The sequence below is a fragment of the Vitis riparia genome, chromosome 12 (genome assembly GCF_004353265.1).
Source record: "Vitis riparia cultivar Riparia Gloire de Montpellier isolate 1030 chromosome 12, EGFV_Vit.rip_1.0, whole genome shotgun sequence".
Classification (NCBI taxonomy): domain Eukaryota; kingdom Viridiplantae; phylum Streptophyta; class Magnoliopsida; order Vitales; family Vitaceae; genus Vitis; species Vitis riparia.
The window spans coordinates 22,891,137-22,917,923 of record NC_048442.1 but is presented as its reverse complement, the minus strand read 5'-3'; the positions used below and the strand labels follow the sequence as shown (position 1 = coordinate 22,917,923).

At 33.4% G+C, this 26,787-nt stretch overlaps 3 protein-coding genes across 4 annotated transcripts; 1 reads left to right on the top strand and 2 right to left on the bottom strand.

The window, feature by feature from the left end:
* Positions 1–5,496: 5,496 nt before the first annotated feature.
* Positions 5,497–7,126, top strand: LOC117926625. Its single transcript, XM_034845792.1, has 3 exons — positions 5,497–5,705; positions 5,820–6,580; positions 6,720–7,126. The coding sequence occupies exons 1-3, from the start codon at positions 5,621–5,623 to the stop codon at positions 6,813–6,815; spliced, it is 942 nt and encodes a 313-aa protein (XP_034701683.1). The 5' UTR covers positions 5,497–5,620; the 3' UTR covers positions 6,816–7,126.
* A 3,174-nt stretch (positions 7,127–10,300) lies between these two features.
* LOC117926624 (peroxisomal and mitochondrial division factor 2) lies at positions 10,301–11,876 on the bottom strand. 2 transcript variants are annotated; one of them, XM_034845791.1, is made up of 2 exons: positions 11,770–11,876; positions 10,301–11,528 (listed from the first exon to the last, which is right to left on the bottom strand). In XM_034845791.1, exon 2 carries the CDS (start codon positions 11,518–11,520, stop codon positions 10,537–10,539), a length of 984 nt encoding a protein of 327 aa, XP_034701682.1. In that variant the 5' UTR covers positions 11,521–11,528; positions 11,770–11,876; the 3' UTR covers positions 10,301–10,536. The 2 variants fall into 2 exon arrangements, with proteins under 2 accessions (XP_034701682.1, XP_034701681.1); XM_034845790.1 differs by lacking the exon at positions 11,770–11,876 and adding an exon at positions 11,680–11,769.
* Positions 11,877–15,164: 3,288 nt separating this feature from the next.
* LOC117926121 (transcription factor bHLH149) lies at positions 15,165–15,919 on the bottom strand. Its single transcript, XM_034845197.1, has one exon. It carries the CDS (start codon positions 15,917–15,919, stop codon positions 15,455–15,457), a length of 465 nt encoding a protein of 154 aa, XP_034701088.1. The 3' UTR covers positions 15,165–15,454.
* Between the last annotated feature and the right edge of the window lie 10,868 nt (positions 15,920–26,787).

The window sequence follows — 26,787 nt, the reverse complement described above, 5'->3', positions numbered from 1 at the left end:
CAAGTTATAATTACTGAATATCTAGTTTGTTTCTCCAACATTGAAGAACTAATCCCCTGCTTTTCCAATCATAAAGCACACAAGAATACTAACATTACAAATCATAATGTCTTTTTACCTTCCAAGGTGATTTCTTTGAGTACTGGATGTACAGCTGATGACTAAGAACATCTCAATGTGTTGAAGTTAGAACAAGTCTCTTACATGAGTTGCTTGTCCCCAAACAGTTTCCAGGTGGTTGTTTCTTGGGAAAGTTTCCATGTCTGATAAATTCCCTAAAATGTCTAGGAAACTGCTGCTTCCTTTTTTTTATTTTTTTATTATTATTATCTTGTTCTCACAGGGAGAACTTGGAATGTGAAGGTTAAAATCATTGAACCCAAAACGTCTAACAAGTGGTATTTTAATAATAAAATTCTACATAAATAGCTCAATTGCATTTGTGATGGTCCTTCTTGTTAAAGAAATGAGTTTGATTATAATCAGTAGAACAATTTTTAATCATCTTTTTAATATAAACATTGTAATTGGTCTTATATGCTCCTGAATCCCCTGATTCCGTGTGCTTCCCTTTTCATATTAGGTGCCATTTTAATGCATCTGTGCTGTTTATTTTTTAATTTTACCAGTCTACTTCCTTTCTGCAACTATAGTGTAGATCTCTGGGCATAGGGGCAATATGTCCAATGCCCAATATAAGCTTTCTCTGTTTGGATGAATTTGGATTTTGTTAGGCAAAAGTTGTATATACAGCTTGAACTAGCTTGTTCACTGCAAGGGCCACAACTTTATGCTTTGCACACCTAACAGAATCAGTTATAGTCTTCTAACCATCTTTTCTGGGAAGCATATGCTTGATTGAGTACAAGCAATATGGAATATAAAGTACGAGATTTTTGTGCATCTTAATGTTTTGCAATTTGTTTTTGTCATCATGTTTTGTTTTTGTATGTCAAAATCATGGTTATCACTTGGAGAACTATCTAAAATGAAAAACTTTAAGGCTTATGAATTGGAATTTCTTGCTAGTATTTAATGAGAAAATGGGCTTGGGGCAAAAGTGGGTGGGATGGATGAGGTGGTGTATGCCATTGGCCTCCTTTTTGGCCTACTGATTTCTTTTGGAGTTCCAGGGGCCTAAGACAAGGGAATCCCTTCTCTCTGCATTTATTTACTTTGGCTATTGAGACTTTCTGTCGCCTGTTAATAAAGGCAAGGGAAGGAGGTTTTGTTTCTGGTTTCTTGATGGGCAGGGTTGGACAAGGGGGAGTTGAGATGTCTCATCTTTTATATGTTGATGATACTACCATTTTTTGTGAGGCTAGGGTAGAGCAGCTGAAGTATCTGAATTGGACTAGTTGAGGCAATTTTTGGGTTAAAAGTCAATACGGAGAAAGAGTGAACTCATTCCATTTGGAAGGGTAGAAAACTTGAATGAGTTTGCAGTTGAATTGGGATGTAAGGTGGGGGTGGGGGGTGGGGCGGGGCCGTGGGGGAACCCCTTTTAAATCAGTGACAGTATAGGATGTGGTGGAGGAGAGATTCCAGAAAAAGGTTGGCCTTATGGAAGAGATAATATTTGTAGAAAGCGGGGAGACCCACTCTTATTCAAAGTATGCCGCCTAGCTTGCCTATTTACCCCATGTCATTACTAGTGATGCCTATAAGGGTGAATTCACTTAAGACTTGAGGATCCAAAGGGATTTCCTATGAGGTGGTAGAGCTTTAGGGAGAAAACCTCATCTAGTCAGCTGGTCTATTGTATGAATGGCTAAGAGAAGAGGGGTCTTGGCATCAGGAACCTTTCTGTTCTCAATGAAGCTTTGTTGGGCAAGTAGGGTTGGAGATTTGCCTTGGAAAGTGAGTCTATGTGGAAGCAGGAGATAGTTGAGAAGTTTGGGGAGGAAGGGGGAGGTTGATGTTATGGGGTGCCAAGGGAGGGGTATGAGTATAAGTTTTTACTCCTGTCAGGTCTTTTAATAAATATGTTCACATTTGCTACCAAACTAATGTCTGAATCTGCTCTTAAAGAGTATAGGAAGGGTTGACGATTTGGTGTTGGGGGTTACCGACTAAGCATTTAGCATGAGCAGTTGAATTCAAGTACGTGGCACCCATGATTGCCTAAGAAAAAGTAGAGTTGGATTCTTTAATTGCTATATGGTTGGAATGTATTTATTAATGTAGGCTATGTTTGGTTCCGAGGGAAAAATTACATTACTAATTTTGATTTTATTATGAAAAATACAAAAGAAGTTTAATATAATTAAAATTATTAAAAAATTTATATATTTTAAAATTATTTAACCTTTATATAAAAGAGTCAAATAAATTATTTAAATGATTTAATTTTTAAATAAAAGAGTCCAACAAGTAAAAAAGGTTTGAAATAGTATATAAAAATAATTTATTAATTTTAAAATTATTTTTTATTTTTTATTTTTTTCTCTATTTTTTTTTCCTTGTATTTTCTTTCAAATTTTCTAAGAACCAAACATAATCTTAAGTTATGTTTGATTTACAAAAAAATATTAAGGGAAGAAAAAAATGTAAAAAAAAAATATTTTCTCGTATTTAGTTTTACTATGAAAAATAGTAAAAAAAGAAAAAGAAAAAGGTAAAAGTAATTAAAATTAGTAAAATTTTAAATTATTTAATCTGTTTATTGAAGTGTTATATAAGTAAAATGAGTTTAATGTAGGATATTAGATTTATATTTTCCCTTTGGATAGAATGGAGTATGTTGTATATTTGTATCGGTGCCAAAGCGACCCAATTTTTGGCTTTGGTGCCAAAGTGGCCTCCCCAGGATTCGAACTCAAAACCAAGGCTCTTGTGGTTGCCTAGAGCCAATAATCGGGTTGCTTTGGCACCGATATAAATGTACAACACATTTGATTGATCCTCAATATTATTACGTGGGGATGGGAATGATGGGAATGAAAATAAAATGGTGGAAATGGAGATGTAGAGGAGGAAATAAAAAGGGCATATCCTCTCCGTCCATTCCCCTTCGTATTGTTGTTTTTTGTTTTCAATTTCAATCATAAGAGGTGGAAACAGGTTGCAGCCCAAAGTCAAACCCTCGTTCACATTTGTTAATGGATTCTAATTTTGTTTTCTCTCACCTTTTGTGGTGTGAGTTTTTCCTTCGTAACGTTGAAAAATTATTGTTGACTTTTAAAATTTTGAAAAATCGTAACGTTGAAAAATCATTTTTTTTGTGTTTTTATTAAAAAAAAAAAAAAAAAAACTTGATAGGCATTCTTTTAAAAAAGGGTTCTTAGAAAAAATACTTTTATTAAAAATGCTTTAAATAAAAAAAATACTTGAAGTAGAAAATGATATAAAATAAAACATGTTTGATAGTGATTCTAATAAGTACTTTTAATATTTGTAATATTTTAAAAATTTTTATCATTCAAGCATTAGAAATGTTAGAAACGTTTTTTAAAATTATTGTCAAACTCATTCTTTAGAATACATTTGGTAGTCTTTTTAGTACTTTAAAGATAAAAAAAAATTTAGTGTTAAAAAAATTAAAAATGGTTCTTGGAATCATTGCCAAATGTATAATTAGAACATGTTTGATAGTAATTTTAAGAAATGTTTCTACTTTTTTTAATACTTGAATGATAAATTTTTTTGAAGTTTTAGAAAGGTTAAAAATGCTTTTTAGAATTATTATCAAGCTCTTAAAATGTATTTTTGATAATGATTATTGAAAGCGCTTCCTAAATTCATTATGAAACAAACTATTAGTCATTATTATTAAAATTTCATTAAATAACTCCTCTATTTTGAACAAAAAGGAAAATAAGTGAAATTAATAAATGAATAGGATAAAGAAAAATATTAAATAAAATTCAAACGAATGATGGATATATATTTAGCTTAAACTTTAAGGGTGACGAGTGAATTAATTCTATAAAGTAAATTTATTTTTTCGTTTTACTTAAAATTTATAATTATTTTTTGTGATATTTGAAATATAATTATTTTTTATATTTTAAAAATTCAAATTCAAATTTAAATTTATAGGGGTTTATTTTATTTTAAAAAAATTTAAAACAATGTATAATTTTTTTTTCTTTCATTCTCTTCCTAGATCCGCCCCTGATGAAGAAAGTAGGATCAATTAAATTATTTTGATTTTCAAAAAAAGATAATATGACCAATATTTTTAAAATGAGCCAAAAATGTTTTTATGTTGCAATTTACGTTACATAATGACATATAAAGGAAAGGAAAGGAATATTTATGTACACAATATTTATGAATAATGGAAAGGAAAAATGTATTTTCATACACACCTATAAATAAATAAACCCATAAAATATAATCTTAAGTTTATTAAATATGAATTTCAAGTGATTATCCAAAAAAAATAATATTTTATACATATTTTTTTATTAAATGTATTATCTTTTACCATTTAGATATTATATTTTAATGATATAAATATTATTTTATACTATTTTACATACTACATTGATTTGATCAACGAGTGTTTGATTATATTAAATATTATTTTTGATATGTGAGTAAATGAAATTTGAATTGTTTTTAAAGGAATTCTATTTTATAATTATTTTTACATGTATATGAAAACTTACTTTTTCCTATAAACAAAAAACCCCTCTTGCACAAGTCATTTACAATTAGACCCCACAATTTGGTAACAACTTGAATTATAGTTTATATAAAGGAAATTAAAAAAGATATAGACATTATTTTTTCGCCCTCTTAGAATTTTTGTCTCCCACATTATGTTTATAATATTCTTATAAAAACAATTTTTTTTAAGAAATGAAAAATAAAAATAAATAGTTCCATTTATTAATAAATAAATCTTTCTCTTTCTAAACATTTATTTAAAGAATTGTTTTACAAGCCGACATATATCTCAGCAACTCCTAAGATAATGAATTCGGAATCCTAGACTTCTATAAATATCAAGACACCACCTTAATTAATTAATTAATTAAGCAAAAAAAACCACAAAGCAATTGATTAGAAGTATCAAGATACCACCTTAATTAATAAATTAATTTTATCTCATTATTATTAAATAAAATGATAATGCAAATTTAAAGTTTGTTCCGTTGTATGATTTAAAAATAATTTTTTCGTTTTTAAAATTATAAAATTGTTTTTAAAAATTTATAATACTGTGTTGTGATTGTTATGTGGAAATAATTTTTAAAAATAAAGTGAAATAAATAATAATTTTTTAAAAATAAGTAAATAAAAGGAAAACATTGAAACATTTGAGCATGTTTTTTTTTTGAACTTTTCAGAAAACATGACCGAACCCTTATTTGATGGTTGGTTATTCTTCCGGTAAAATCCAAAAGTCAGATGATGAGATTACTAATGATAAGAAAGGAAAAAGTAAGGAGATGAATGGAGCAAATTCCTGAGTTTCAGCACTCAATTCAAAATCACTACTCCCTGAAGGCTAAAGGGTGCACTGTAACATCCTCCCTCCATTGTTGTTTCATTTTCAAAATTTGTCTTTGACTCTACATATCTCTCTCTTTTCACTTTCCATATTCCCTCGAGATTTAATACAAACACCAAACCTTTCACAATCGAGATCTCGCTCCAACAACCAGTCATGCCTTCAGGTCCAAAGAGAAGAAAAGCAGCCAAGAAAAAGAAGCAACAGACACCCATCTTCCGTTCATCACCTACTATTCAAGGTAATTCCTAACTTTCCTCTCTCATTTATGTTTTCGGCTTCTACAGTGCATTTTGCCTCCTGGGTGTCTCGAGATTTTTTATTTTTTAATAGTTGTGAGTGTCTTGATCCTTAGGAAATGTTTCTCAAAACCATCATAAACTAGATTCAGAAGTTGAGGCAAGAGAGACTGATTCTTCAGCTTTTGAAGTCGATTGTACCCACATGGAAGAAGAATCTGCAAACTACATGGTGGAGGATATCCAGAAAGAAGAATTTCAACTTGATAATGAGATTGTGAAAGAGGTTGGTGTTCATGAAACTGAAAACTCTGAATATGTGAAGGAAATCGATATTGGGGATGATTCAAGTAGCAGTAGTTCCGAGGAGGAGTCCAAACAAGAAGAGAAGAGCCCTGAGTTTGTGGAACAAGAGAAATTGGAGGAGAAGCAGGAGGAGGTTTCTGACTCATTTGTTGCCTCACTTGGTGAGCCTGAAGATCTGCTTCAAGCAGTGGAAAACCCAGTTGAGAACTCATTAGTGCCTGATGTGCCTGGGGTGGAATCAGAAAAAATTGAGGAGAAACTATCACAGTCTCTTGATGACTGTAATGGGATTTCTTCAGTTGGAGCAGAGATGGTGGCAAATGGTACCAAAGAAACCGAATTAGCAGCTGCAGAGGAGAAGAATGGAGAGTCTGCAGGCGTTAATGATTTGGGGTCCAAAGATAAAATTGATGATTTGTTGCAAGAGGCAGTGGTCGTTCCTGCTGTGGAACCCAGTGCCGCCGAGTCCCAGATTCCTGAAAGCACAGCATATCAGGTTGCTGCAGTTGATACTAGTAATGTGGGTGAGCACCACAATCAGCCTGAGATTCCAGAAAGCACAGGATATCAGGTTAGTGGATTAGATTTGTAGTGCATAATTGTTCCTCAAACATATTTCTTTGACTCCTAAGTTTTATTCTTCCTGTTAGCCCCTGCTACATCAAAGCCAACTAATGACTGCTTTTCTTCTGTTTTGAATCTTTGAATAGCCGCCCATCATATCTGTGACTCAGCGTACCCTGCACCCCACATCTTGGAGGAGTTGCTGCGGCCTGTTTGATGTTCTGCGACGCTCTGATAGATAATTCTAGGTGAATTGACTCTCTTTGGAGATGTAATCTCCTTTGCCTGTTTGATTATTTAGAGAATTTATATGCATTTATTTTGATCGTGGGGATGATATTTAGCTACCTATTGTGTGAGATTGATTGGGCAGTTTGTATGATTTTCGGGGTATCCTTGCCTATATGGTAATTACCTCAGTACTATCTAGTTTTCTCTGGTTCTGAGATGTGTGATAAACAGTTATTATAAGTTATAACTGGGATTTGTGAACATTTATGAGATAGAAAGAAAAATAAAGAACATGGGAAGAAAATTAATGATATATTTTTCATGGATTTGTGTGATTAATCAGCATTGTTTAAGCACTGTGTTTTAACACAAGTGTAAGGAGCATTGGACCCTTATTTTCTTTATAAGATGGGTTTCTAGTTTACTGACTGGCGAGAAAAGGAGAGTAGAACAAAAGGCAGTTTTCATCTGGCAGAATGGGCTGGAGAATGCACTTTTTCCTCAGGATAGAATGAATTCTCTGAAACTTTTTTTGCACTCCATAACACTTGACAGGCTTTAGATGTCATACTTTTCAAGCTTTTGCTTATAAGCTTGAGGAGACAGCAATTGAATTCCAGGACATTCCTTTGACAAAAAGACTTGTCTAAGGTAGAATTTGTGCTCCCACTCTGTTTTTATCGATTCAAGTTGGAAAACGATGAGTTGCGTGGGCTTTAGGCAAATGGCTGAATTGAGTGGGATCAGTAAGTTATGGCACATCTGTCCGGAGTCCATGCTTATCATCCCTTTCACAGATTTTGCAGTGGCCTTTGTGTATAACAGAAGACACATCTCACATCTTTTTTCTCCTCAGTTTTGGTAAGAACTAGTGGGTGTTATAGAGGAGATTAATAGTTCCCCCGTGAAATACGAGGATATTTTGCAAGTCAGGATAGGAGGAAACCGTGAAAATTGCGCAAAAAGCCCTGCGGCGAAAATGTCCCATATTGTTACATTAGAATCTTTTCACCTTCATGCAGGCATACATATTAATAGGAAAAGGTTGCATGAATTGTACTGCCATTTAGTATGGTATGAATGAGGAATCATGGAATTAATGGCAGGTTTAAGTCGGAAGGAAGGAGGGACCTTTTTTTTGGGTCTAATCTCTTAATGGAGATTGATTACGGCCATTACGCTCTTGATGGACCCTCATTTTGGAGGGATGAGGACACTGGGGTTCCAAAAGGACATGAAGCATTGGGGGTGTAATACAAGTTTGTAAAAACATGTTGGGATTGAAATCTTGGCCACCATGTGGAAGTTGTCTCCATATCTCAGAGACTGTCAGCAGTCAGCTATTGTCTATCATCTCCATACCAATTGCCATCAGATCTTACTTGATTTCAAACTGTGTTTGATGGAGTAGGGTGTTCTAAAGAATTGGGTTTGGCAACAGAGATCCAAGAGGTTTCCTTTATCAAAAGGGATTCCAATAAAGCATATGGAGAATGCTTCACTCTTACTATCATTTACAACACCTGTTCCACAACAATACTTTGACAAGAGAATTTTGGTTACAGCATCATCAACATGCCCTCCAAATATTGCTCGCAAGATTATTTTTCATTTTCCTTATCTTTCTCTGTTTGAAATATCTCAATAGCTGAGATTTCAAAACAAAGAGGAAAGGGAACTTAAACAAAAAGAGGATTCTGATATACATTTCTTTTGATCTTTTTCTCTTTCAACTCATTCTTTTTGAACATGCTTTAAAGCTTTAAATTGCTGTAGGGCACATGTGGATGGGGGAAAAGCAACTTTCGGTGGACAGCATATGCATATCTTATGATGAATAAAAGCACTTTCCCACACATTTATCAAATTGCTGAAATTACTTTATTCTTTAATTTAAATTTCATAATAAAATTAATGGAATATAAGAAAATATAAGCAAAATATTCCCTATTTATTTATTTATTTGAAAATAAAACAGGAAAATGGGTCTAAATAACACTCCAAGGATTAAAGCTATATCATTCACCTATCATTTCAAGAGAGAATAAACGATAAATATGGTCATATCTATAAATTTAAAGGAGAGAGAGACAGGACATGAACAATGTCTTCCTACATGTGGGATGTGACCATGTCCATTTACATATATACCCATTGCATGTGAAAGCTTCAAAGGCACAAAATTAATATTTTAAAATAATTAAAAAAACACAAGATCATCCAAATTACTTTAATAAAATTTTTTAATAGTCTTTAAAACTGTTATTTTTTCAATCCAACTGCGAGTTTAGTCATCAATGTAAGTGTATTTTTGTATCTTATGTAAAAGTACCTATTATTTTCTGATTTTGGAAACAGAAAATAGGAGGCGTGTGCACTAACAATTATTAGCTTTCAGTGTTTGAAAGAAAGTATATGCATGCTTAAACACATGTTTCATTGTTGCTCTTTGTGTGCAATAAAGAAGAATTAGGACTTTGAACCAAACAACATCCATAAATCAGTGAACGAGTGCCTCTAGCCATCATTGGTAAGAAAGAGTAAGATATGTATCTAAAACCATTACAAGATGGCAATAATTTAGAGAAGTGTAACACCCAGCAACTGCAACTCTGAGGTATGACAAACATATGGTTTTTAGTTTGATGATTATCAGAAGAATGAGCAGTATCATCAGTTGTAAGTCTAAGTCCCAACACGATGACTATTGACTATTCAACCCTGTTTGTGAGCGTCAATTTCACAGGATACTACACAATATATACCGCCATTTGCCCATCACCCATAAGAGTTTAAGCCTAGTAAAAAGTTGATTAAACACCAATTCAGCAGTATAAATGGACTCCCATTATCTTTAGCTTCCACCATGAGAAGGATACAAGTTTTCAAAGTCAAGCCATCCTCCATTATTTATTTATTTATTTTTTGATAACTGTGGATGTCCGGGCCAGCTTACACGCACCTCGACTAATCCTATGGGCCCTGAAGTTAACAACCGGGTAAACCTCCAATGGCCCTGAGGGGACTTGAACTAGTGACCATTGGGGAACAAACTCAAGGCCGGACCAACTGAGCTACCCCTCAGGGTTAAAGCCATCCTCCATTATTTATAAGCTCATTCTTTTAAGAAATTCCAGTAGTCTAGGACTAAATCTTTGACCAATCTCATGGAGCCACTTCCATTTAAGAGGTTTTCAAGACAACCATCCAAAAGTTTTAGTTGAGAAAAACATGTTCATGCAACAAACCAGGCCTAAATGGCACTATATTTGGCAATAAGTTTTCTACTTAGGTAGAGGATGATCTTCCAAAATCCTATCAACATTCTTGACACATGGGCTACAAACAAATTGTACCACAAAAAAACCATGCAATTTCAACACTTTGCCATAAGCAATTAAACCAGCAAATGAACAGTATGCTAAATGGAGAATTGAAAAAGCAAAAGAAAAAAAAAAAAGAAGGCTCTCCCACATTGAGAGCATACAACAGGACATTGGTTCAGTAAGACATATTGCAGTAGCAGTACTTCATATTATTGAAAAAAAAAGGTTTATATCTAGCACCAATCAAGTCTACAAGCAAACACGTAACAACCCAGACGAAAATTAGAGTCCAGCAAGATCCACAGGCTCAAACGAAAAAAAAAAAAAACCACGTAGGCAGTTCAAAAAATCCTAACCTTAAATCTTTCTTCATCTTGCCCTTTGCTTTGCTTTCTACCAACTAATCTCACCTTTGCCTTCTATAGCGGAGATAGCACACCGCAGCTGCAGCAGTAATAGCGCCGGTGAATATTGCCACTTGCCACTTGAACCCCAAAGGTCTTTCCTCCACGTCCCCTGTATCAGAATCCGATGCAATCCCATTAACTCCTTCATATTGTGTGTCCTGTAGTGTCTTGGACGCCACCTTTAATTCCCTTGCTTCTTCCAGCGCTTGATCCAGTGCTGATTCCGTATATTGCGCTTTCTCATTGCATTTTCTCAGAGCTTCCTTCAATTCATTGTTCCTCATCTCCTCATCCTGTTTCTGCTGCATCTTTAAATGCTCAATCGATGATTTCAATTCCTCAATATCTGACTTCAGATTAGATATCTCCCTCTCTTTCTCATCAATTTTCTCTTTGGTCTCTTGTTCTATCTTGATTTTCTCCTCATTTATCTTACTTTCTTTCACCTCCATAACTCTAATTTTCTCCTCCAAATCCCTAAGTCTGCTTTCATTCTCACCTTTCTCTTTCTCGATCAATCCCTTCTCTTTCTCAAGATTCTCCACTCTCAGTTCCTTCTCCTCGAGAATTCTCTTTAATTGCATAACCTCTGCATTTGCTTCGTCTGCTTCGCTCGATGCCGATATCAGATCGTGCTGCAATCGCGACACCTCAGTCTCCAGCTCCACTGCTCTTGCCCCGATCACATCCAAAGCCTTCCTGTCCGATTCTGATCGTTCGATCTCTCTCATCATTTCCTCCAACTTCTTTTCCATCTCATCCTTATCGCTTTTCATTTCTTCACTTTCCGCCGTTAATTTTTCGACTCTCTGCTTCACTCCATCATATTCACGAATCAGGTCGGCCTTCTCTTGCTCAAGAACTCCAACCTTTCGAGTTAACTCCGCAATCTTGATATCGTTCTCGCGATCAAGATCGTAAAAATTCTCGTTCGTTTGATCGTCGCCGTTGGTTGCTCCGCTGATGAACACCTCATCTGCCATTGTTAATCCTGCAGAAATAAACAGAACAGAAAATGAGACCAAATCCATTTGATCTCCGATAAAATCATAGAGAAATAAAATAAAACATCAAAAGTCGAGATTGGAAGTTGTTATCCTGAGCATGGCAGTAGAGCTTAAACACGAAGTTTGTTTTCTCACCCTAAAGATTTTCTCGAGAAAAGGCTACGGAAACTTTCCGAGAAAATTAAGAAGGCAAAGATAAAATGAACGGGGCAAAAGAACCTCTACCTTTCTTTTAGAGATTGATTCGATTAGGGTTTCGAACTTTCACTTTGCGTTTTCAAGCGTCGGAATATTTTCTGATGAAAAAAAATGGACGGTCCAAGAGCCCAACACACTGTTTATTACTTCATCTGAACCGTGTAATTAGGGATTTTATTTGGGAAATCTAACCAATTATTATATTTTTCTTTTTTTTTTTTCTTTTTTTTTTTTAGTATCATCATAATCTTTTTGGAACGTATTAAAATTTGCTTATATAGTGTTTTGATTTTATAAAATAAAAAGTTTTCTAATATAATGTCAAAAATGTAATTTTAAGTGATGAATCTCCTTATATTAAATAAAATGTTTTAAAAGTTTTTCAAATACTTTTATGGATTAATAGATTAAAATGATGAAAATATCTTAAATTTATAAAACTAATCTTCATCATTTTTTAATATGAAGAGTAACCCAGTTTTTATATAAATATCTTTCAATATTTTCATTATTTACACGTATGTTTTGAAAAAAAATATTACTTTTGCAAGAAAATAATGAGGGTACTTTTGTCCAAAATTTATATTTTTTAAGTTGAAAAATATTAGAACCTATTTGGTAATGCTTTTTTAAAACAATTATGAAAAATAGTTTTTGAGAACCGTTTTTTAAAATTATTTTATAATGTTTTGTAAAACAAAAATTTGTTTGAAAATTTAAAATATTTTTAATCTATTTTAATATTTAAAAAATGATTTTTATGTCTATTATTTTATTTTAAATCATTTAAAATATTTATATAATTATTTTTTAAAACAATCATTAAAAAATAACTGTTAATTTTAATCAATTAATTTTAGTAAATTTTGTTTAATTGTTTTATTCTTTTATTTTAGGATAAATTAAATATGTATAGTATTTAAATGTAACTATATTGAAACTGAAGTAGATTAAATTGTTTAATTTTAACTAATTTTATAATTTTAAAAATATTACAATATTTTATTTAATATTATAAAATTTTCAGAAAAAAAATATGTTTTTTGTTGTTTGCTTTATTTAGTGTAAAGACCAATGTCGGTGAGTGGTTCTCTGTAGCATTTCTTAAGATCCAGGTCTTAGTTCAAGTCCTGCGGGTGGAATTGTTAAATTTATTTTATTGATTCCTTCAACTTTAATATCATAAACATCAATCCCACATCGGATTTAAATAAGAATGAGAAGCTGTTAACATAATCCCTCCATAACAACAAACAGGGCCAAGAGCGAGCCCAGCAAATGGTACTAGAGACTGGGCTTTTGAATTGGGCCCTTTAAAAAGGGCAAATTAGGCCTGTTAGTGGGCTTTTGAGTGAAAAAAAACCGAGGTTCAATGAATTGTTCGGTTATTCAAAAGCCAGTTTTTCTAAAGGGGTTAATTCCTATTAATCAATTAAAAGAATTTATCCTTGAAGCTCTTAGGAGTAAAGATGAAGGTAGTGTTTTATCTTCTCATACTTATTCTAAGCCTTATTTCTAGAGGATTGTGCAATTGAGAATGCTTATAGAAGCCTTATTTATAGAGGATTGAGCAATTGAGAATGTTTATAGACTTTCAATTACCTAAATTCAAACAATTTGACGGCAAAGGAAACCCGAGACAACATGTCACTTATTTTGTAGAAACCTATAACAATGCAGGCACTCAAGGGGATCTCCTAGTCAATGTTCACTCATCAAAGGGAAATATCTTTGATTAATACACTAACCTCGAGTTCGGCTTAATAGACAATTGGGAACAACTTGAACAAGAGTTCCTAAATTGTTTTTATGGTATGTGACACATTGTGAGCATGATAGCACTCATAAATACTCACCAATGGAAGGATAAACTTGTTATTGACCATGCACTTCTGTAAGTGCGTCATTTAGATTAGCGTCAATGCACTAATCTAAATGTTATTAAGGCTATTTTTTGTATATGAGAATGGAGAATGTGAATGGGTATTTTGTTTTCATTCTTGTGTTTCACTACACCTAGAAATATAAGGTTGGAATGAGTATTTATTTACATTTTAATGTTAGACAACAATGAGAATGGAAAAAGAAATAATTTGACAATAATACTGATATATATACTTTAAAATATTTTTTTATTTTCATTTAAGAAGAAAACTCTCAAACTGTACATTTTAAAATATATATTTGTTTTTAAAAACAAAAATTATATTTAAAAATTTATAAAATTATTTGGATGTTGTCTTGAATTGGTTTTTAGAAACAAAGGAGAATCATTTTTAAAAAACAAGTAGAAGTCTGTTTCACTTGTTTTTTAAAACAGAAGAAGAACATAGAAAAATAAGGAAAAAAATTAAGAATAATTAAGTGAGATATAATTAATATTTCCAATTCTTTAATTATTTTTCTAATTTTTAAGAATAATTTGAAAATATTCTATTCATAATTGAGCATTAAATATATGTTGTTATTTATTTTAAAATTTATTTAAAATAAAACAATATTAACAATTATTATTTATTTATTTTAAAAACAAACAACTATGTTGTTGCGAGGAGGTTAATATTGAGATTTTTATAATATTTATAAAAAATATATATATAATTTGTGATTTTATTAAAATATTACTACTCATATTTATTAAAAACTATTTATTTTTTAAATTTATTTATAATTAAAAATTATTTTTATTTTTAATAAAAATTTAATTAAATTTACTTTACAATATATAAATTGAATTTTTTTTTACAAAATTTAAATAAAAAATAATGTTAAAAATAACTTATCCAAATTAAGTTTTTGGGTTCTTAGGGTCCGTGTGGTTTACAAACAATATTCTAGAAATAATTTTTAAAAACAAAGTGAACTAGTGAACAATTTTAAAAAATAAATATGAGTTGTTTTTATCGGTTTTCAAAAATAAAATAAAAAAATGAGCTCAATACTTAAAAACAGTTTTAAAAACATGTTTCAAAAAACATGATCCCACGGACTCTTCTTTTTATAAATGTATTTTTAAAGACAACTCATATTAAAGGAATCAAAATATTTTCTATTAAAACTAAATTAAAATCTTAATTACAAGTGAAATTTTATTTTTATTTGAATCAATTTTTATTCTGTTCTCGTTATCATTTTTATTCTGTTCTATATAAAAGGAATTAAAATTAGTAAAATAAATTTAAAGTAAATATAAAAATAATTTATTAATTTTTCCATTTCCCCTCCCTATTTCTTTTTCTTCTTGTTTTCGAGATATTCTAAATATGACCTAAACCATATAAAAATGAACCATCTGGTACCTACCAATCTTGTAATGGGCTGTATATATTTCCATATCTTCCAAAGCTAGATATGGTTGCAGCCAATTTGAATTTGAACTTCTAAAATAAAAATAAGTAGCATATTCTCCGTTAATAACAATGTCACAAAAATGAACAGAATTGTACTTGTTCAAAAAGCCAACCTTATGATCAGATTTAGAATTTCCTACCTGCACATGATATTGGCTGAAAATCCATTGCCAAACCATTACAATGGTGCTCACCAACGTCAACCTCTCTTCCTTTTCATCGGAAAACCAAGAAATTTCTCTTTTTTTTAAAAAAAAAAAAAAAAAAATTACACAGAGGAAAGGGGGAAAAAAATTAAGGAAAGTTGTTGCAGGATGAAAGTTGAAAGCCATGGAGAAGAAAGAGAAGGGCGATTGTTTTGTTTAACCTCCGAGCTTCCTCTTCTCAATGTCCAGACCTTCAAGAAAGGAAGCCACAGCATTCATGGCTTTCACCTGACACTGCAAGGCCAATATATAACTAGCGGTTTGTTCAAACAAATTTTCAATCCCAACCCACTCTCCTCCTGGTACAATCCTCTGCAACTCCATGATCTTCTTCTCCACCTCTAGCTCTACCTCTTCATCATCTTCATCACCTCCACCACCGCCGTCGCCGCCGCCGTCGTTCTTGTGTTCAGTCTTCAGATGTCCCCTCTTTCTCCTGATCACGCCCTTGACTGATTTTGGCTTCTGTCTCCTCTCTCTCCTCTGAAATGTGCCTATGGCTAATGGGTGGTTGTCCGCTGTGTCCTCCATACAAAGCTGAAGACACAACTTTGAGAGAGAGTAGAGAGAGACGGCGGAGGTAGAGGCGGAGGTGGTGTGTACGACCTTGCGAATGTGCATTGTGGGGGTGTTAAATTATTGTTCAGTTCTGGAAATGTCAATGCCAAGTTGCCAACTATGCTGGGCCCACCAAGTTTTGGCTTCCCCAAGCCCCGATTATCAACCAAAAAATAGTAAAATACACTCACGAGCCGCCGTGAGCGCGTGGAGAGATCATTTGCACTAATAAAAAATCAATGAGATGTACCATCTTTATCCCTATTATTTGGTTATTAATTGGGTAGAGAATGGGCAATGAAAAGTAGTAGTAAAATGCAGATAGATAGCAGGGCATTGGTTAATATGATTGTTGGGGTTTAAACGCCCACGCTCAAGTGGGGGAACGTGGGGTGAAACACAAGTTGTAGGAGGTGGAAAAGAAAGGGGGGAAAATACTTGGGCCCACAAAATACAAATGCAAACAAAAGGAAAGGGAGGCACATGTGATCACATGATTTTCTTGAACCTACCACCACCCATGTGCCTCCTCCTGCTTCCTATGATGGACATCACCACACTACCAAACATGAGTGTCCACGTGTCAATTTCCCCAGGGTCCACCTAGAGCCCACAAAACAACCCTTTCTTTTTTTTTTTTTGGCCCCTGAGTTTTGGGTGGTGGAAGGTGGCGGTGGGCGGTGGTGGCGGTGATGTTTCCAAGAAGGAAACCAAACGGCGGTTCGGCATCGGGATTGAGCGAGAGATTGTGCTGGGCAAATGGGTCTCCATCTCATCAGAGCCACCCGACTCCCTGTTGCTCCAACGCCCTACACCCCCTTTTATTTTAATCAATTATTTTTTCTGCCTTCTCTTCCATTTTCTCACCTGCCGTACATGTTCAACGTACCAAACTCAAACCGAATTTTATCATCGAAACACACCCAATTCAAATTTCCTTCCAATACCAAAAATTTTAAAGCATCAAATTTGAAATTTGACTTGAATTTCACCTAATTTGTGGAGAGGGTCAATAGTCCTATCTTCAAGTCCATGACCATTAAAGAGTGATGACTCACTCTGAACATTGTAGTGACCATTAAAGAGTATGTGATGATAAATGGGGAAGAGAGAGATTTGGATGGTATGGCTGAAAAGCCAAATGAATGAGATGATTTTCATCTTTTTAGGAGCATAATTCAGAGAAGGAATTGATTAGAAAAGGTGAAGAGGAGAATGGAAGGGGGGTCCTCATTTGATGGAGGGGAGCTGGGAGGGACATATATTAATTAAAATATATGATGTACAAGAGAGAAGCAGTGTGGTGTATTGAATAATGATGGGGCATGGAATTATGTGCACCCATAAAATATGATCACAAGAGGAATGGTGTGAGTCAGACCATGTTTCCACTGCTCAGCTTCCTGCCTGCCTTTTGGGCTCCTTACTCATGTGCCCCACACTAGGGGAAATTAAACAGGCAAACTTGTGTTTTGATGGGGCATTTAATAAATATATGGTTTTTGAAACCCAATTTTATGAAATATGATAACTAGATTTTAATATGGAAAGTAATATTGCTTTCATGCACTCTGAGTTGGTTTCATTTTTTGTGCCAAGATTACCCTTCCGGGTCTCCATTATCGATCAAAAATAGGTTACAGTGGTGGCAGCGACGGTGGCAACAATGGACTGATGTGGAGCTGCGACGGCCTTGGCACCTCCGGATTTTTCTTCCACGGCAACATTCAAGCCTTCATGTCAACACCAATCAAAATTTGAAGAGGTTTCCTGACTCATCTTTTCGATTTCCCCTCTTCCTTCATCATCTTCTTCATTTTCCGGGTTTTTTCACTAAAAAAAAAAAGAGAGTTGAAGCAGAGCCACCATGTGATCACAACATGGGGTGAGTGTCGGCCACTGTCGCCATTAATCACCACCAGCTTCCCCTCAATCGCGATCAGAACCCACCATCACCGTTGCAGTTTCTTCATATCTCCAGTTCCGACGACTTCCAATTCTAAAACCATCTCCGTCTTCACCACATCAAATTCCAATCCTTCAATACCTATTCGTCGATGATCCACCTCCATCTTAACAATAGTCGTAGCAGTTGAAGGAAAAGAAAAATCCAGATGTGCCAAGGTCATTGCCACCGCAACTCAATCCATCGACGCCATAGCTCAGTCCATCATCGCCGCCACCACTGAAGCTAAACCCATCTTCGGACATGGAGGCTTGGATGCTGCTATGGAAGAAAAATCTGGAGGTGCCAAGGTCGTCGGTCCACATCAGTCCATTGCCGTCGCCACCATTGTAACCTATTTTTTTGATCGACAATGGAGATTGGAAGAGTAATCTTGGCACAAAAAAAAGAGGCGGTTCAAAGTGCATGAAAACAATATTACTTTCCATATTAAAATCTAGTTCTCATATTTCATAAAATTGTGTTTCAAAAATTATATATTTATCAAATGGCCTCATCAAAACACAAGTTTCCCAATTAAATAAGGATTAATAGATTAAAAAAAAAGAAAGATGAAACATCCAAATTTGTAAAACTAACCTTTCCCATTTTTAAACTTGAAGATTAACCCATTTTTTACATAAATACCCTTCAATATTTTCATTATTTACATGTGTGTTTTAAAAGAAATTATTACTTTTGCAAGAAAAACATTAGGGCATTTTTGTTAAAAATTGATATTTTTTAGGTTGAAAAAATGTGAAAGGTTAGTTTTCCAAAGTGAAAAAGATTTCATCCCTTTTAATCTATTATCCGATTAAATAATAACTAGGGTGAGAGTCCTTATTTCATGGGTGGATTTTTTACTTTCAAAATTCATGCTTATTTTGTTGAAGGAAAAAAAAATGAGTAGAAGGAAGAACAATTTTGGGTATTTGATTATAATGGAGGGGATTGGAAAGAAAATGAGCATACATGTACACATACGTCATATTTAGTACATCAAAAATAAAGAATTAGATTATAAAAAAAAAATTATTTCTTCTCTCATCCATTCTCATATTTGAATAACTTAATTAATAATAAAAATTATTTTAATAAAAATAAAATTTTAATTATAAATTAAATTTCAATTTATCTCTAATAAAATGTATTTTGATTTCTTTGATACAAATTATTTTTCAAACACTTTTCAAAAAAATTTAAAAAATTATATTTTTTAAAATATTTTTTATTTTAATTTTATAAAAATTGTAAATTTCAATTTATGTAATATAAATTAAATCTAAGTAAAATCTTATTAAAAATATAAATATTTTATGTAATTAAAAATAATTTAATTTATTTTTAATAAAATATGAATATTAATATTATAATAAAATCATAAATTATATTTTTTATAAATATTATAAAAATATGGATATTAACATCCTCAATATCATAATTGATTTATTTTTTAAGGACATATATTTTCAATAAAGGTACCATAATATCTCATGCTATTAAGACAATGCGTTCCTTTGGGTGATCCAAATGACAAGTGATCTAAAAGACTATGGCTATAACATTTCACTTAATGAAATTTGACATATGTTTCTTAGATGTAGAGTGTGTCAATTGATCATATAATAATGAGAATTTATAATTTAAGGATTAGAGAGATAATATTGATAGGTGATAGTACTATCATGTTAGATTACAGACACTAGTTCATGAGGAGTCTACATGTAGTGGATAGTATGTCACAAACTTGAGTTTCATCGTGTTATTATTTATATAGGATACTAAAGTGCAATTAATTCTCAATAGTAGAATGTTGAATCAACTTTATAATTGAATTCTAAGAAAGCTAATATTGTCCTATGGATCTTAGTGGTCCCCATTCAAGTTCATATACCTTGATAGCACGATTTATGGGGGTTGATAAGCTCTAGGTTCAATTGTGTGCATAAGGATGTTTTAGTAATTACGTAAGATTGCACAAGGGTTAGTGAACGATATCTCTAGATATGGTTAATTAATTAATTGGACCACACTATTGGGTTAATTAATTTATTAGAACCCTTTTAGGTTAAATTAAGTAACCCAAGTCTTTGTAGACTCAAATCACTTAAGTTTAATGGGAAACCTTACAAATAACCTTTTAAGAGTTAGAGTTTCTAGTTAGTTGTCTTCCAACATTAGAAAGTAGAGAGAGCTTTAGCCTCCACCCTCCCAAGTACCCCATCGTTTAGAGTGTCAAGGTTCAAGGTTGAGTAATTAGGTAGAAGATCATAGGTTTACGAGATTTTCGATGACATTGTATTTGATATTTTCTAAACGGATTTGATTTAGGAATATACAAATCAAAGGTAAAGTTTTCTAAAAGCTTTTCTTATAGATCCTTTAATGCTAAATTGTGTTTATTTTTTATTCTTATTTTTATTTATTTATTTATTTGCTTTTATTACATTGATTTGGAAGCCTTAGGGAGTTTTCATGCACCTAACCTAAGTTTGGAATAAGAAATGAAGAGATATGAGATTCCCTACTCTATCACAACAATGGAATGATATAATGATGAAAATTAGATAACTAATAATCTAGATGTAAAATCCACTACAAAATATGTTTTCCTTTTAGGAAGTGCTATTATTTCTTAGGTATCTAAGGAACAAGCTATACTATTGAGAAGTACAATGGAATATGAATTGGTTGCACTAGATGTAACATGCATTGAGACTAAATGGATTAATAACTTGTTATTAGATATCTCTCACTATATTCATTCATTATGATAGTTTTCAATATTTGTGCATTATTATGGTAGTAAAGTTATAATAGATTTGGTGAATCAATTTCATACAAACAAGAATATCAATAGACACATACAATTGAGATACAAGTTAGTGGCAAACCTTTTGACTAAAAATATGGTATCCTTAGATTTTGTAAGATCTTAAGCGAATATTGTTGATTAGTTAACAAAGGGTCTTTATGAGAATATTATATTAGAAAAATCAAGGGGATGAGGTTTAAGCCCTTGAGGGAGTCAACTCTGGAGGTAACCTAACCTTTGTGATTAGAAATCCCGTGAAGAAGGTTCAATGGATACAAACAATCTACACTAGTTACATAATAGCACTACTTTTCATAAAAGTCTCTCCTCCTTATCTCTTACAGTGATAGTGCTTTTGATGTAATGTTAAGAAGGGTATTTGTGAATGAGCCCAATGTGGGAAATCTTGTAAGGTATAGATCACATGTACCCTTAGAGGACTCACCTAAATGAGAGTCATTGTGAGGTCTCGACTATGGGAATAGGGTTATTCCCTAGTAACTCTCATAGGAATCAAGATACTAGTGCATGGTCATTAATAGAACTAACCTACTTAAAATCAAGTCTTACATGAATGTTATATGTGTAATATGTTAAAGTTTAGCTCAAGGATCTAGTTTAAAACATGGTTAATTATGGATCCTCAAATGAAAGCTATCAACACTAATTGTAGGTTCAAGTCTAGAAGACAAATATACATGAATTGTGTAAAATTGCTCATTATTTATTTATTTTTGTTATTATTTTGAAGTTTAAAACCTTGAGGGGAATGTATGTATGTATGTATGAGTATATCTATTGCTTGGAACTTTGAATTATTTTGCTCCCTAGCTCTGGATCTCGTAGGGTGCCTACATTTATTTTAGTCTTCTCTAAATCTAATGCAATAGAAAATAATGATTTCAAAAACCATAACACATATTAGATCTAGAGATTAAAATTCCATACCTACAATATGGATGTTCTCAAATTGCTTTCCATTCGATGAGAACTCCGAAACTGTGATGGTTATCGTAGAAATTGTCTACCTAACAATATTTCACCCAATCTCTCCCTCTGTGGGTCTTGGCAGGAGAAATAAATGGGTTTCTCTCTCTCTCTAGAGGGTGGCTCGGGTTCCTCTCTTAGGAATTTCATAAAACTAAATTATAAGACTGAATCCCTAACCCTTAAAGGGGTTTATGTACGCCTACTTGAGTGACTTAAGCTCAAATTAGGCTTGGGTCACCTAATCCAACCCACTTGGGTCCTAATTAAGTAATTAACCCTAATGGGCTTCAATTAATTAATTAGCTCATTCTAAAAAGTCAATTAATAAAATCTAGTGTGACCTTATGTTTTTACCAAGACATCATTATGCAAGCTAATGAATTACATACCCAAAATAACCTCAAAGTATGTGCTACCATGAACTTTGAGCTCAAATAGGGACTATTGGGACCCATAGAAAAATATTAGCTCCCTCATAATCCAATTTTGAAGTTGACTTATCATTCAACTAAAAAGGTAGTATTATAAACTCATCAAGATTTCATCTCTAATTCTTGAAATTACGAATCCTCCTATTATATGATCAACTAACATACTCTACCTCTAAAGAGCATATGTCAAATTCTATTAAAGAAATTACTATGGTCATAGATTTTATAATGACATGCATTGTCACAAAATTTGGAAAGTGGGTGATAGAGAGCGTACCTAGACAGCAAGCTAAGCGCTTCATGGAGAAACAAGGTTAGCTTGACAATAGATATAAAAACAAACTCAAATATATCACGAAGAGGAATCAAATCTAATCAAATATCAAACAATCACCTTATTAGAATCAATGTCGAAGGAGATATCAAAAATGTCGGAAACCACCCCCCACCCCCCTTCCCACACCAAGGTCCAAATTACTCTTGCATGAATTGGTTCAATGAGTTCCATTATTTGGAACCATGGAGTTTATTCATGCTTGTTAAAAATCAAGAAAAACAAGAAAATTATTAAAAATCAAAGAAAAAAAATATGCATACTGGAAGGATATGTGGCAGCCAAAAAGTTTATTGAAAATGAGGATTTTTACAGCCTAGAAGAAGTCTAAAGAGGGATTTTCAAACTGGAATTATTCAGTTGAAAATCAATTCAAAACTGTAAGTTCTCAATCAAAGAAACAAAAAGAGGAAGAGGTGTGCACCAAGGCGGCCATGCTGGAGTAGAGTCTGGGGTGCAACTGAGACTGCACCATGGGTGTTGTGAATTCTGACCTTCAATATCCAGGTTAGGCAGTGAGGAATGGAAAGATAATATTTGATTCCAAGCATCACTTAAGTGACCCAATCACCTTCTTAAGAATACAACAAACAGACTGTCCAGATAGACTTCAATACTCCATTAAGGCAGTTTCAGTTTCAGGCGAAGCAGTTTCGGTTCAGGACAGTGGTACGAGCAAGTCTTCATAAGAATCATTTTCAAATCCCGAGGAAGAATCCGTTTCAGCATCATCCTTACTAGTTCGCACAGTCATGAAAAGGCTTTTCCGAAGTTCTTCACTGTAAGGGACATGTCCCGCTAGAGTAACAAATGCATATATGCCCTGTCTTCATAGGGTTTGAGGCAATCCAGCAACCGTATCAATAATATCTTTCACTGGATATTCAGCTGATGTTTCTAGTTGGGCTTCTAACGCCCATCACCTTTAGCTGTAGCTAGATTTCTGCTCACAGTTCTACTTTTTAGTGAAATCCTTGAATTCTAGATCGCTTACTTCAAGATAATCAGTTAACTCTTTTGCCAAAGGTTTCACATTGCTGTCATTCATTAGAACATGAATAGGTTCGAGGGCCCTTTTTATAATTGAAGCATCTGAGTCTTTTATTCATTCCAAAGTTGTTGCCTGATGTGTCCGCACTATTTGCACGTCTACCATGATAACCTTTAACCACTGTTGTACAATCAGAGATTGGCCATCTCTGACCATCAGTTGAGAATGGCCCAATGCTTTTGGGATTTAACTTGCCCCTGGTAACAATGTGGATGTTATGGATTCCAGATCATTCCCTGGTTGTTGCAAAATATTGGAGTGATCTTCAAGTTTCTGCTCCTCGTCACTCTGAACTTTTTGGCATAGCCTTCCACCTTCCAATGCAAGGAACAGCTCATTTCCTAGTTCATATTCTCTCTGGCACCGACAGGTCATTCCGACATTTCATCGTCAACCCCTCATTTTCCTCTGAAATACCCTGTAATTTAGTTTCTTCTTCTATCGAGTTTGCCTTCAACTCTTCAATATCGGCCTTCATCTTCTCTAGTTCCAACTGTAGTCCAGCTTGTCTTGAACTGTGCCCAGATTTCACGTGCTCTGTATGCTCATAAGTACTTCCAGGCTGTACCGTGCTCTGAATACATTCTTTGTGGTGTCTGATCTCGGCATCAAGAGTAGATTTTAAATGTCCCATTTCGAACTTCAGAGGAATAAGCTCTGCTTTGAGTTGATTCGACTCTTCCATTTCCCTAGGTTCCAAAGCTTACTGCCCATCAGGATTATCATCACCTGCATAATCTAGGGAACTATCACTAGCTTCGGTGAGATCGGTCTCCATGTATATCATTGCAACAAGTCCCAAAAGAATTGAGAGCCTTAGCAATCTGGTCTACCAAAAAAATCATTCAACGGAAAGTGTGGGTTCATTAAAGTTTCTATGGATTTCAGTGTATGCTTCATTGCTCTTTCTGAAATGGTTGTTTGAAGGTTATTGAGATGGAGTTTCTAGTGCAATCCTGCCATTAGAAATAGCGTCTTTGAGTTTCAATGATTTGCACGGGGTTTTTGCCAAGTAAGTTCAGTGGTTTATCAGAATCAGTCATCTCTTTCAGCACTGAACAGGAACAGGTTGAAGGACAGGTTCCATCTTGGCCTGGTAGGTGGCTCTTTGCTAGGTCTATTCTCTTGTCATTATCATCTGCTGCTGTTGAACTTGACTTCTGAACCCACACTTATTTCTATCTTCGTAACCTCATCCTATCTGTCTACTTTGTTCAATAAAGTAATGGAGAAGCATCAAGGTGGTCATATCTTGTTTAGTAATGCTCAAGCTCTGTGCCTCCACGCGACTGCTGCAGTTCCTTCTCAAAATGTTTATCAATTTTAACTTCTCCTTCCATGTTAGTGGAGATGAAAGAGAACCAATGAAGCGAGCGGAGCAAAAGCAAAGTGAACACCACGACCACCTATTGTAGTTACAATTATCTGACCTTAAAATTAATCTTTCTGAACTGCAGGCACGCCACTGCCCATCGTCCTGTTGGACCCAATCATGCATTTTCTCTTTGAAAATCTTTAGGTAACTTGAACCCAAATTGGGCTTAGTCACCTAATCCAACCCACTTGGGTCATAATTAATTAATTAATTTTAATAGACTCCAATTAATTAATTAGCTCATTCCAGAAAGTCAATTCATAAGATTTAATATAATTTTGTGTTTTTATCAAAACACCCTTATGCACACTTATGAATTACATACCCAAAATACCCTCAAAGTATGTCCCACCATGAACTAAGAACTTGAGTAAGGACCACTAGGACCTATAGGAAAATACTAGCTCCCTCAAAATCCAATTCTAAAGTTGACTCAATACTCTACTAAAAAAAGTTAACTACACTCCAGTATCCTATAAAATTATAACAAAACAAAGTTCAGGTCTATGACCTACTATTCATTAAGTGCAGACTCTTCATGAACTGGTATCCCTAATTTAACAAGATAATGCTATCAACCCATCAAGATTATATCTCCAATCCTTGAATTACATACCATCCTATTATGTGATCAACCAACATACTTTAACTTCAAGGAGTATATGTCAAATTCCATTAAAGGAATTACTACGACCACAAATTTCATGATCGCATGTCTTTTAAATCACTCAAGGAAACACACTATCTTAATCCCATGAAATATCATAGTGCCTCTATTGAAAATACTTGTTACGACCAACTTTCATCAATAGTGATCCAATTCGTAGGGAATATATGACCACTTTAAGGTCTCACCCTTAGGTTAAAAGTCTCTTGTTAATTTCAACATAGGTTCAATATTTTCTCAAGATTAAGAGTTCATGCAACATAGTAACATGGTGAATCATGACTATTTGATAGCCTTACATTATGATTCATCATAAGTTTTGTCTAATATGTAACCATACACACTAGTACACTCACTATGGGAATCTCATCCCAACAACCAAGACAAGTCATTCCTCCAAGTAAAAGATAGTGCACTATAGTCTCTACTGGAATGCCCAAATTTATGAACCAAGCATGAACAACTTATCATCTTATACGAAACTCATGACTCGTATCATTTGTGCAATTCTTATTACACTCAAGTCATAAACAATGCAAGTGATATATATTGAATGCTCAAATCAATATCAATGCATAAAAGGGATAATAAGGATAATGAAAAGTCTATCTTTGTTACATCATGTTTTATTTTTAAAGGCTCAATCTCAATATATATATATTTACAAAGATCATTATCTTCTTCTAGACCTCTTTTCAACCTTGAATCTTCATATTTTCTGGACAACTAGATCATGGGGAATTTCTCCATAGTCTTCCAATGAATGTGTCCACAAAGAAAACATTATTGCAATCTAACAATTAGGGTTTTATCTTGGAATCCCTATCATTCATTAACATCGCACATTAGGTGGCAATAGTAGTTTTAAGACAAGATGTGATCACATGTCTCACTAAACTAGGTAAGCTCTCCTTAACTTTGTTTCAATTATTTTCTTACATTTTCATATTCTAAATTTCAGTGAACAAAAAAAGAAAAAGAAAAAAAGAAAGCATAGATGAATGTATTCGGTTTCCATCACAAGCGAAACATCCTCAATTCTCAACCATGGCTTGGTTACCAAATGTTAGAAACTTCAAGATGTTCAATACCATCCAAGAATTTGAAATCTGAATAAAGGATTGCATACCTTAACTCGTAAAAGATGAATATGATTAACGCCATTAGAATATATGATTGTGAACCAAAAAAAATGCATTTATTAATCCATGAATCAATAAATATAGTATCAATTACATGCATGAAGAAACCAAAGATGTGGTTTTACCAAAGATAAAACTTCATATGGTCCCCAATAAACCGTTTGAATGCCATTCAACA

What these genes read in the sequence shown, in the direction of transcription:
- LOC117926625 (XM_034845792.1), top strand. Translation starts at nt 5,621, where the DNA reads ATGCCTTCAGGTCCAAAGAGAAGAAAAGCAGCCAAGAAAAAGAAGCAA. An exon ending in TTCATCACCTACTATTCAAG is followed by an intron (nt 5,706 to 5,819) that starts GTAATTCCTAAC and finishes CTTGATCCTTAG; the next exon opens with GAAATGTTTCTCAAAACCAT. An exon ending in CAGAAAGCACAGGATATCAG is followed by an intron (nt 6,581 to 6,719) that starts GTTAGTGGATTA and finishes ATCTTTGAATAG; the next exon opens with CCGCCCATCATATCTGTGAC.
- LOC117926624 (XM_034845791.1), bottom strand. Translation starts at nt 11,520, where the DNA reads ATGGCAGATGAGGTGTTCATCAGCGGAGCAACCAACGGCGACGATCAA.
- LOC117926121 (XM_034845197.1), bottom strand. Translation starts at nt 15,919, where the DNA reads ATGCACATTCGCAAGGTCGTACACACCACCTCCGCCTCTACCTCCGCC.